This window comes from Nomascus leucogenys, chromosome 5 (genome assembly GCF_006542625.1).
Source record: "Nomascus leucogenys isolate Asia chromosome 5, Asia_NLE_v1, whole genome shotgun sequence".
NCBI classification, from domain to species: domain Eukaryota; kingdom Metazoa; phylum Chordata; class Mammalia; order Primates; family Hylobatidae; genus Nomascus; species Nomascus leucogenys.
Window position 1 is genome coordinate 587,948 of NC_044385.1, and position 12,227 is coordinate 600,174.

Below are 12,227 nucleotides of genomic sequence, written 5' to 3' on the forward strand. Positions count from 1 at the left end.
GCCATTCAGCAAAAAGCGCCTGTTATGCTTTCAGTCAGAACGGCTCACTCACTCACTCACTGTCTGCTTGCTGGATTTTAGAGAAATCTCCATTTGTTTGATCAGATTTTAGTTCAACATTTTTGGGACCTATCTTAAGTTAAATTTAAAAAAAAATCCTTTTCAAAAAGAATGGAAGAATTGCATGTGTCCATGTGTCTCAAATATTTTATCATCATCTAAGCCCCAGTGGGCAGAGTCGAATTTCAAAAGGTTGATTTGATTGTTTTCTGACTTGATTGTCAAATTATATAATAATATCTGGGGAACAAGATTCTCAGAGGAGCCAGGTCCCCAAGAAACCCAAGGCTATTGAAAGGAGAACTTGGCTTTACCCAGTGTCAGACACCGGCAGAAGATGGCAAATTTCAGCTCTCACAGTGAAAGCACAGTATGAGTTTGGGTTACAGGAGGGCATGGCAGACACTGCCTAGAGCAGGGGCCATTTAGCGCTCTGGATGCTGGGAAAACAGACAGGTAGGGGGAGTTCATGCGGAGAAGAAGAAAATCAATGTGGTGTGTATTTTACTGTCAAATAATATAAATGTTCTTGTTTTGGTTGTGTATGTTGGATTCTAAAACTACATCGACTTCAATAAATTATTCGTCATTGTCAAGGCAATTTTAGCCTTTGCAGATTCTCTATCTTTATGGAAACAGTAAATATCTTGCCTAAATTATAAAACTGTAATAACAGACAAGTAATCAAGAGTTCTTGAGAAGTCAAAAGGCCATTTAGTTTACTCTGGGCAAGATTGCATCTAAGAACAGCAATATTTTTTTTTTTTTTTTTTCTGAGACAGTCTTTGCTCTGTTGCCCAGGCTGGAGTGCAATGGCATGATCTCGGCTCACTGCAACCTCTGCCTCCTGGGTTCAAGTGATTCTCCTGCCTCAGCCTCCCAAGGAGCTGGGATTACAGGCGTCCGCCACCATGCCTGGCTAATTTTTGTATTTTTAGTAGAGACGGGGTTTCACCATGTTGGCCATGATGGTCTCAAACTCCTGACCTCAGGTGATTCACCCTCCGGCCTCCCAAAGGGCTCAGATTACAGGCGTGAGCCACTGCCCCCAACAACAACATTCATGACTATTTTTATTTCAAAGAAAGCTACAAAGTTAAATCCGAGGTTACCCTTGTTGCTCTAGTGCTAAAGCCAACCCAGTCTTTTGGGAAGCAGATTTTTTTTTTCCAGCTCAATGAAATTAAAGTAATTCTAGCACTTGGAAATAGTCAGTATTTAAATAATCAGGCCCAGAGCACCTGTAATCCCAGCACTTTGGGAGGCCAAGGCAGGAGGATCACTTGAGCCAGGAGTTAAGGGCCAGCCTGGGCAATATAGCATGACCTCTACCTCTACAAAAAATATATATATATATATAATTAACCAGACATAGTGGCACACACCTGTGGTCCTAACCACTCTGGCGGGAGGACACTTGAGCCTATAAGTTTGAGATTACAGTGAGCTGTGATTGTGCCACTGCACTCCAGCTGGGGCAACCAAGCAAGACCTTGTCTCTTAAAAAAAAAAAAAAAAATCAGTATTTCAAAAGGTGGTGAGCTCTTCATTACTGAAAGTATTTAACCATGAAGCGGTGATTACACAACAGTCCATTTTCCTTGTGCATTTGGATATGGATTGTGGGAGGTACTTTAGAGAACTAGGCACTGAGCTCAGTGTCCTGTAAATTTAGTCTATTGTAATAAAGGGCTGTTTTGTTTTCACTGTGGAGACCCTCATTGCTGTCCATGTTTAACTTATTTTTCTGTGGATGTTCATTTTAAAATTGAATACCATGGTCATATTCTTATAAAATACTAAATGAAAGCCAAAGCAAAAAGGAACCATTTCCAAGATAGCATTGTTGTTTTACCAAGAGTATTTATTATTATTATTATTATTATTATTATTATTATTATTATTATTTGAAATGGAGTCTCACTGTATCACCCAGGCTGGAGTGCAGTGGCGCGATCTCAGCTCATTGCAACCTCCGCCTCCTGTGTTCAAGTGATTCTTCTGCCTCAGCCTCCTGAGTAGCTAGGACTACAGGTGCCCCCTACCATGCCCGGCTAAATTTGGTATTTTTAGTAGAGACAGGGTTTTGCCATTTTGACCAGGCTGGTCTTGAACTCCTGACCTCAAGTGATCCACCCACCTCAGCCTCCCAAAGTGCTGGGGTTACAGGCGTGAGCCACCGTGCCTGGCTGAATAAACAATCTATGTGAATAAATCAATCTATGTGGATCAAATAACAATTTTCTCGCATCTCCTAGTTTTCATTCAGTGTTTTCAAGCCAGAACTGCTGGAATATTTTGCCTTCAAACCAACATATACGTAACACTTTTATCTTGACTCTGTTATAAATTCTGAGAAAGGCAGAAAAGTAGTTAGATCAGGCCTAAAGAAGAAGGTGTTATCTGAGCAGACTGGAAGGACATGAGAAATGAGCCATACAAAACTGTTCAAGGACAACATTGCAGGGAACTAAACGTGCTAAGGAGAAAACGAGGCACGTTTCAGGTAACTTGAAGAATACGGAGGAGGCAGAAGCGCTGGGTGCAGAACGGAACAAGAAGAAAGTAGACCAAGAGTTTGGCAAGACTATGGGAGGAGACAACAAGCAGGGCTGGGTAACCTGTCAAGGCTTTGTTTTTGTTTGTTTGTTTGTTTTTTGTTTTTGTTTCTTAAGCTTTATTGAAGAAATCAAGTACTATATAGTTCAATATATATGAAACATTCAGTATTATACTCTTTGTAGCATGTGCAATAATGTTAAGATATTATTTTCTCTTGATATAATTATTTCCTGGCTACATGAAAATAATATTACCAGTGACTCTGGCCAAGCATGAAAGGAGAACGTAGAACACAGCAGAAATAGTGAACTACAACAGACATGAAGAACAGAAACAGCAAGTCAACAGAACGTCGATTCTGACAAAGTGGAAACTGCAGAGGTGAATATGTGGATTGTCTGGTCACCACGTTTTCTTCCTTTTCAGGAACAATTCACAGTACATCTGTGTTCCCTGCAAAAACTCTCCCGTGTTTTAAAATGTTCTCTTTGACTGCTTTCTTGAGTGGGGCAGGCTGGACGTGGAGGCGCTTTAAGGAAACTATTGCAGCAATCCAGGTGAGAGATAGTGGTGCCTTCTCCAGCGAGCAAGCGATGGGGGTCGTGAATGGCGATCAGATCAGTTCTGGATACATTTTCAGGTGGAGCCAGTCAATTTTGCTGAAAAATTGGACATTGGGTTTGAAAGGAACAAGAGTCAAATTCAGAGTTTCTGGTCTGAGCAAGTGGGAGGATGGAGATGGGAAGGCTGCACTAGGGGAGGCTGGGGAAGTCAGGAGTGCTGATCAGCTAAGTTAGGTCTCGTGAAATTGCAAATGCTGACTAGTCGTGAGTGAGCATTTCACATAGGGCAGTTGATTACAGCAGGCTTGTGTTCAAGCTTGAGACATAAATTTGAGGGCTGAGAGCAAAGTGACGGTATTCAAGTCAAGAGACTGCCCGAAACTGTGAAGGAAATGAAGGTAGATTGACAGACACTAAGCCCTGTACAAGTGTGAAAAACCAGGGCTGTCGCTGATCTAAGAGAGTATGTAGTTGTGGATATTAAGTGACCAGTGGATCCAGGAAGAGGGAGGGACCAACGGTGCGATGATGTCACAGATGAAGAGGATTGGGAATGCGATGGGTGGTTGGAGGGCGATGCCAGCACAGCTGCGCCGTTCTGGAGCAGTGGCCAGAGAAACATCCTGATCGTAGTGCACTCCAGCGAGCAAGGAGGCGGAGGACGAGGAGCAGTGGGGAGGGACAGCGCCCTCCAGAAGGGAAAGCATTGGGAAAAGGGAGCAGAAAAGTGCAGGTGGCGTTCGGAGAACAGCAAAGCCTCTAGACCTATGCTTCTCTGTTCCGTCTTTTTAAAGTGGGGGAGAGAAATCCAGCCCATTGGCATGCTGAGGAAATGCTTTGGCAGAAAGGGCACCATGGGTGATTCAGGCATGAAGCTGAGAATACCGGTGAAGGAGAGAAAAAAAGAATTTCTCTTCTCGACTTTCATAAATTCACTGCTGGGACAGATTTTCATGAGCAAAACACAGATCACCAAGAGAAAAACAAGCATGTTTATTTATGCACGTCATGCCCACCACAAGAAAGAAAGCAGCTCTCTCAGGAAAACGGCTCACCTAGATTGTTGCGACGGTTTGGAAGCAGTGGCTTTGAGGCCTTGCTGAAATCGTATCTTAGCAAGGAGCCATACATCCTCTACAGTGACAAAACAAAGAAAACGGCATCTTCAGGCTTCCAAAACGCAGGACATTTGGGAAGGAAAATTTACAGGAAGAGTCATCTGTTCCGAGATCCCTGGCGTTGCTGTCTGAGCTGATAAGCAAACATTATAAAGGAGACTGTCTTCAGGTGGGAAGCGGCAGAGGGGAGGCAGGAAGACCTTTGTCTTTGGAAATCTTGGTCCTGCCTTCAGGAAAGCAGAGGGAGTGGCAGGTCCCCTGTGTGTTCGTCGTCTTCAGCTCAACACTCCTGAGTCTTTTGGAGAGGAATAGTTTTGCCTGGTTCACCTGCAATACCTTTCCAGTGTGTAGGAGGTGACGGCACCTAATCCCAGGTGGAGGGATTTGCTTTAGACTCCGACACAGAAAGTTTACTCAGAGGAAGTGTAGGGAGTAGATGCACAGGAACAAAAGGTAGTCGGTGGCAGAATTTAGTGGCCTGAGCTTGTGGATATTTCCTTTGAAAGATTTCAGGATTTTCCAGTGAAATAAGTATCTTACTGAGGGTACAGAGCAACAAGGATGTGCTAGACATTTGAAAAGAGAGCAGCATAAGTGAAATAGTCACTTAGGAGATTGGAAGAGTGAATAGACACGGTATTGATAAAAACCAAGGTCTGTAACAAATATTTGAAGAGCTTTATTCTGAGCCAAATTTAAAGACCATGATCTGTGACAGTCCCAGGAGGTCCTGAGAATATGTGCTTAAGGTGGTTGTGTTACAGCTTGACTTTATCCATTTCAGGGAGACATAAGACATCAATCAGTACACGTGAGCTATGCATTGGTTTGGTCTGGAATGGCAGGACAGCTCCAAGAATGGGGGAAGGTTACAGGTCATACACGGATGCAAAGACTTTCTGATTGGCAACGGGTTGAAAGAATTAAGTTATTGTCTAAAGACCTGGAATCAATAGAAAGGAGAATCTGGGTTAAGATAAAGGGGTTGGGGAAACCAAGGTTCTTATGATGTAGATGAAGTCTCATATGTTGCCAGCCTGAGAAGCAGCATATGGCAAAATGTTCTATTGAGACCTTTAAAAGGTGCTAGACTTTCAGCTGATCTCTTGAGGATGAGACAAAGGCCTGGAGAGGGAAAGGGATTGTCTGCACAATGTAGATTTCCCCCACGAGAGACAGCTTTGCAGGGCCATTTTAAATATGACAAATAAATACATTTTGTGGTAAAATATTTCCATTTCTTTCAAGGTCGGCTGTCTGTCATGATGCTATACTAGAGTCAGGTTAGAATTTGGTAGCTTATTGCTACAGAGTCTGTTTCGTCAGCCTTAACATCTCTTTTTTGATGTTATTGCTGCTCAGTTGTGCCTGAATTCTGAAGAAAGGAGAGTGTAATGAGGTTTGTCCAACCCCCTCTTCCCATCATGACCTGAAACAGAATTTTTAGGTTTCTTTGAAATCCCCTTGGCTGAAAGGAGGAGTCCGCTCAGTCAGTTGTGGGGTTTAGAATTTTATTTTTGGTTTATAAGGGAAATATAGAATGATTGCTCTCAAGCAATAAGGGCACACTGAGTTTGTTGGTTGTACATTGTAAAGTGGTTCTATCCTGTGCTGTGTCTCACTCCCTCAACCTCACAGAGGCTGCTGTATGGCAGGTGGATGCTTACTTTATCCAGAACTATAGATAATGAATTAAATGAAAGAAAAAAAGGTGTACACGAGGGTGTAATTATAGTGGCTGAGCGTGAGTATGGTATCGGATGAGGCAAGAAAGGACACCAGTGGAGTGAGACAGATTAGTTCAGCACAGGCCTTCACACACACACACACACACACACACACACACACACACACACAGCAGGGACTAATAAATATTGTTTGAGGGTAGAATATATACACTTTCCCAAGATGGCATAGGAGATGTGCTGCGTCTGGCTTCTTTTTCAGACAAAGCCCACATATGAGAAGGGAAAAGGCATTTGCTTCCATATGTGCATGATTTTTTTTTTTTTTTTTGAGACGGAGTCTCGCCGTGTCACCCAGGCTGGAATGCAGTGGTGCGATCTCGGCTCACTGCAATCTCTGCCTCCCAGGTTCAAGCGATTCTCCGGCCCCAGCCTCCCAAGTAGCTGGGATTATAGGCACGCGCCACTACGCCCAGCGAATTTTTGTATTTTTAGTAGAGACGGGGTTTCACTATGTTGCCCAGGCTGGTCTCGAACTCTTGACCTCGTGATACGCCTGCCTCGGCCTTCCAAAATGCTAGTATTACACGCGTGAGCCACTGCGCCCAGCCATGCAGGATTTTTTTTTGTAAGCTTTGTTGTTATTGTTAGTTTTCTGAGTTTTTGTCCAGCTTTATTGAGGTGTAGTTGATAATTACTGTATACTATATATTTAAAGTGTACAACTTTGTTCTGATAAATGTATTCATTGTGAAATAATCATCACAATCAATCCAATTACCATATTCATCACCTCAATTTTTATTTTTTGTATGGTGAGAACACTGAAGATCTACTAATCAAAGTCCTTTTTTGCCTGTCTTTGGAAGGAGACTTCAAGATTTCAAAGAACCTGGATGAATGAAACTTGCTGAGACTCCTTACAAGATCTAACATTCACATTCAGCTTAAGATTTCAAAATGTGTTCTTACAAAAGAGATACGGAATTATGCATTTATCCTTCTAAAAAGCTGCGCATACAGATCTAAACTATTTAAAATTAATCTCTGAAGTTCCAAACATCACCAGTGATAAATTTGCGCCTTTTATCCTGTGCTTTTCCAGAATATTTTTCATCCCCCACAGGCAATGGAACCCCAAAATACCTCCACTGTGACTAGCTTTCAGCTGTTAGGATTCCAGAACCTTCTTGAATGGCAGACCCTGCTCTTTGTCATCTTCCTGCTCATCTACTGCCTGACCATTACAGGCAATGTCGTCATCATCACCGTGGTGAGCCAGGACCAGCGACTGCACTCCCCTATGTACATGTTCCTCCAGCATCTCTCCTTTCTGGAGGTCTGGTACACGTCCACCACTGTGCCCCTTCTCCTAGCCAACCTGCTGTCCTGGGGCCAAGCCATCTCCTTCTCCGCCTGCATGGCACAGCTCTACTTCTTCGTGTTCCTTGGCGCTACGGAGTGCTTTCTCCTGGCTGTGATGGCCTATGACCGTTACCTGGCCATCTGCAGCCCGCTCCGCTACCCCTTCCTCATGCATCATGGGCTCTGCACCAGGTTGGTGGCGGTCTCCTGGTGCACAGGGGTCGGCACAGGCTTTCTGCCTTCCCTGATGATTTCCAGGTTGGACTTCTGTGGGCCCAATCAGATTAACCATTTCTTCTGCGACCTGCCCCCACTCATGCAGCTCTCCTGTTCCAGTGTTTATATCACCGAGGTGACCATTTTCATCCTGTCAATTGCCGTGCTGTGCATTTGTTTTGTTCTGACACTGGGGTCCTATGTTTTCATTGTGTCCTCCGTATTGAGAATCCCTTCCACCTCTGGCCGGAGAAAGACCTTTTCCACATGTGGCTCCCACCTGGCTGTTGTCACTATCTACTACGGGACCATGATCTCCATGTACGTGTGCCCCAGTCCCCACCTGTTGCCTGAAATCAACAAGATCATTTCTGTCTTCTACACTGTGGTCACACCACTGCTGAACCCAGTTATCTACAGCTTGAGGAACAAAGACTTCAAAGAAGCTGTTAGAAAGGTCATGAGAAGAAAGTGTGGTGTCTATGGAGTACGAGTAAAAGGAAGTTCCCTTATTAGGTAAAGAAAATTGCACAGAACGTGCAGTGGGTTAAATTCAGGGTTAAGTGAATGGTAGATTCAGACCTTTAAACGTGAAGATCATCGTCAGAACTGCATTGAATTCTGTAGGCCACAAAACAACAGCTTCTTGAGGGTTCCTCGCCAGCAACTGGTCAGAAGATAAATTGCCTCCATCAAACCATTTTGAGGTCAGTTTTGTCCTATACACTTTCTAACATCTTGTTAGGAAAATCTGATTAAATTCCAGTGGATGGTGATTACACACACATTCCTTTCACATTCTACAATAAGATTTCTCTGTTGTTTATATAACCTTATATACAGAAAGCTCTGCATCTTTTAAGTACTATTAGTAGACTGGCCATTGGTGCTTATTAAATAGCAGTAGAAAGAATAAATAATAAAAAAAGACATTTAAATGTTTGTTGACCTACATTATCTCCTAATGATAAGAAAGAAGTAAGGATTTTTGAAGTGCCAAATATTCATCTACAAGACCTTAGATGTTTTAGTGTTGTTTGTTTAATGAAATTGTGGGAAGGAAGGAAGGGAGGGAGGGAGGGACGGAGGGAGGAAGGAGAAGATCCTCAGTATTCTGTGCTACTGTGAGTCCTGAGAGTCAGAGGATGTCACTAAAATGCTTAAATCACTTTTTTTTTTCTTGAGACAGAGTCTCACTCTGTCGCCCAGGCTGGAGGGCAATGGCGCGATTTCCGCTCACTGCAACCTCTGCCTCCCAAGTTCAAGCGATTCTCCTGCTTCAGCCTCCGGAGTAGCTGGGAATACAGGTGTGCACCACCACGCCCAGCTAATTTTTGTATTTTTTTTTTCTAGTAGAGATGGGGTTTCACCCTGTTGGTCAGGCAGGTCTCGAACTCCTGACCTCATGATCCACCTGCCTCGGGCTCTCAAAGTGCTGGGATTACAGGGGTGAGCCACCGCACCCAGCCTCTTAAATCACTTTTATATTTTATCTTATTCAGCCAGTTTAGAAGATCTCTACAAATCTTGCCCATTGTTTGATTCATTAATTCTACAAATATTTTTAATCTCGTGATGCATGCCATGTCCTGTGCCACAGTCTGAATTTCCTGGAAAGACAATGACATAGAAACGACCAAGCAAGCCAGGCGCAGTGGCTCACGCCTGTAATCCCAGCACTTTGGGAGGCCGAGGTGGGCAGATCACCTGAGGTCGGGAGTTCGAGACCAGCCTGGACAACATGGAAAACCCCGTCTCTACTAAAAATACAAAATTAGCTAGGCATGGTGCATGCCTGTTATCCCAGCTACTAGGGAGGCTGAGGCAGGAGAATCACTTGAACCCAGGAGGCAGAGGTTGCGGTGAGCTGAGAACGTGCCATTGCACTCCAGCCTGGGCAACAAGAATGAAACTCCATCTCAAAAAAAAAAGAAAAAGAAAAAAGAAAGAAAGGGCCAACAAGACTTTACCTTAATAGACCTTCCAATGCAGAAGGGAGGAGAAAAATGTAACAAATCATAAAGCAATGATTGATTTATTTCTACTTGTGATGATCACTATGAAATAATAAAGTGAGGCCGGGCACAGTGGCTCACACCTATAATCCCAGCACTTTGGGAGGCCGAGGCGGGCGGATCATGAGGTCAGGAGATCGAGACCATCCTGGCTAACACGGTGAAACCCCATCTCTACTAAAAATACAAAAAATTAGCCAGGCGTGGTGGCGGGCGCCTGTAGTCCCAGCTACTCGGGAGGCTGAGGCAGGAGAATGGCGTGAACCCAGGAGGTGGAGCTTGCAGTGAGCCGAGATCACACCACTGCACTCCAGCCTGGGTGACAGAGTGAGACTGTCTCAAAAAAAAAGAAATAATAAAGTGCAAGCTGGAGCATGAACACAGGACGACAAGTCTGAGTCAATATACATGATTAGGGAAACTTTCTATGTTATATAGCGCTTCACCTACGCTTCAAGAGTGAGGAGAACAGGAATGGAGAGTAGTCCAGCTAGAGCATGGCACGAGTGGCAGAAGAAGGCTGAGGAACTGGGGAGATAGAGGAAGGAGCTCAGTCTGGAGAGAATGGTAGGGGCTAATCCATCTCTGTCATTAAAAACCCCATAGGGTTTTCAGATTTTGCCTTAAGGGAAATGATTATCAAAACATACTAATTAGGGAATGACATGATATATTTTGCATGTGCGAATTCCATTGCTGTGTAGAGAAAAGACCAAAAGAGAGCAAGAGCTGTTGGGGTCATTGCAGTAGCCCATGCGGAAGCAGAAGTTGGTTTGATTTTTAGGTTTCATGATGTAATCCATCACAGGAAGTACCTCATGGATGGTGAGGTTGGGAGTACCTGTTCCGGTCTCACTCGTTCCAGTGCAGTGGTCCCTGAGCCTCAGGGTTCAATGCACTTTCACCATCTAGCTCATGTAATTTCCCCCACCACAAGGCCTTGGGTTCTTTTACCTGCCTTTTTCTAGCCCTCACATTTTCTCTCCTTTCTGGGATTTGACCTGTGAGAAATGTCCTCAGTCCTTTTTTGATTCATCTGGTTCAAATATTGGGTAGAAGGAAAGCGATGCATTAGAATCTCAGAAAGCACTGGAAATGGGTGCAGTAGGGAGAGAAGTCTCATTGGTTTCAGCTTTTAGGTACACTACCCAAAAGGTCAATATCTTACCTTGCAGATGGTCATCTCTGATTAGTGTATTAGCTGTGCCTTGTGTTTAACTGGACTTATGTTACTCTACCAAAAGCTTCTTTCTAACATGTTAAATTTGGTGGTGCAGGGCTCTGCATAAGGAGAGTAAAAAATTATTGATCCACCTAATAGGGACAGTAAGAAATTACACCAAAAGAACATTTGGATGTATGGATCTGGAGCTCAGAAGAGGGTCCTGGCCAAAAGTTAAAAATTTGGAAGTTTTTAACCTATAGATGATATCTGAAAATATGGAAACAAATTCGATTTTTTCAGGGAAAGCACAAACCAATATAAGAGAGTGAAGAACAGAGCACGAAAGAATTTTAAAACATTAAATTTAACTGAAGGAAAAGAAACCCCAAAAGGAGCTGGCAGGAATGACCCAGAGGCTAGGGGAGCTTAGGAGGTGGCTGCATTTCTCTAAGGGGTGAGAGTGTTATGAGAAGGAAGAGGCAGTCAACACGGAAGATGAGGATTAAAGGGTTTTCATGAAACTTCTCAACACAGACTTTAGTGTTGTTCCTGGGAAGGGCAGCATCTTTGGCATGGGGATAGTGCATATCAGACTAGTGGCAATAGGCCTGGGAATGACTTGTAAAACAATGGAAGCAATTGTGTGTGAAACAATTATCCTGAGACATGTAATTCTTTTTTTTTATTATTATACTTTAAGTTTTAGGGTACATGTGTGCAACGTGCAGGTTTGTTACATATGTATACATGTGCCATGTTGGTGTGCTGCACCCATTAACTCGTCATTTAACATTAAGTGTATCTCCTAATGCTGTCCTTCCCCCCTCCCCTCACCCAGGATTTATTCCTCTGTGTATTTTTTTTTTTTTTTTTTTTTTTTTTTTTTTTTTTTTTTTTTTTTTTTTTTTTTTTTTTTTTTTATATCCTCTGGGTGTATACCCAGTAATGGGATGGCTAGGTCAAATGGTATTTCTAGTTCTAGATCCCTGAGGAATCACCACACTGACTTCCACAATGGTTGAACTAGTTTACAGTCCCACCAACAGTGTCAAAGTGTTCCTATTTCTCCACATCCTCTCCAGCACCTGTTGTTTCCTGACTTTTTAATGATCGCCATTCTAACTGGTGTGAGATGGTATCTCATTGTGGTTTTGATTTACATTTCTCTGATGGCCAGTGATGATGAGCATTTTTTCATGTGTTTTTTGGCTGCATAAATGTCGTCTTTTGAGAAGTGTCTGTTCATATCCTTCACCCACTTTTTGATGGGGTTGTTTGTTTTTTTCTTGTAAATATGTTTGAGTTCATTGTAGATTCTGGATATTAGCCCTTTGTCAGATGAGTAGGTTGCAAAAATTTTCTCCCATTCTGTAGGTTGCCTGTTCACTCTCACTTTTGCTGTGCAGAAGCTCTTTAGTTTAATTAGATCCCATTTGTCAATTTTGGCTTTTTGTTGTCATTGCTTTTGGTGTTTTAGA

The 12,227-nt window shown here is 43.1% G+C and overlaps 1 protein-coding gene across 1 annotated transcript; it reads left to right on the forward strand.

Annotated features, from left to right (window-relative positions):
- Nucleotides 1-7,067: 7,067 nt before the first annotated feature.
- On the forward strand, nt 7,068-8,109 carry LOC100586508 (olfactory receptor 11L1). Its single transcript, XM_012506510.2, has one exon. The coding sequence runs from the start codon at nt 7,118-7,120 to the stop codon at nt 8,087-8,089; it is 972 nt and encodes a 323-aa protein (XP_012361964.2). The 5' UTR covers nt 7,068-7,117; the 3' UTR covers nt 8,090-8,109.
- The last annotated feature ends 4,118 nt before the right edge of the window (nt 8,110-12,227 follow it).

Excerpts from the sequence above, each read along its gene's own strand:
- LOC100586508 (XM_012506510.2), top strand. The coding sequence starts at position 7,118 with ATGGAACCCCAAAATACCTCCACTGTGACTAGCTTTCAGCTGTTAGGA.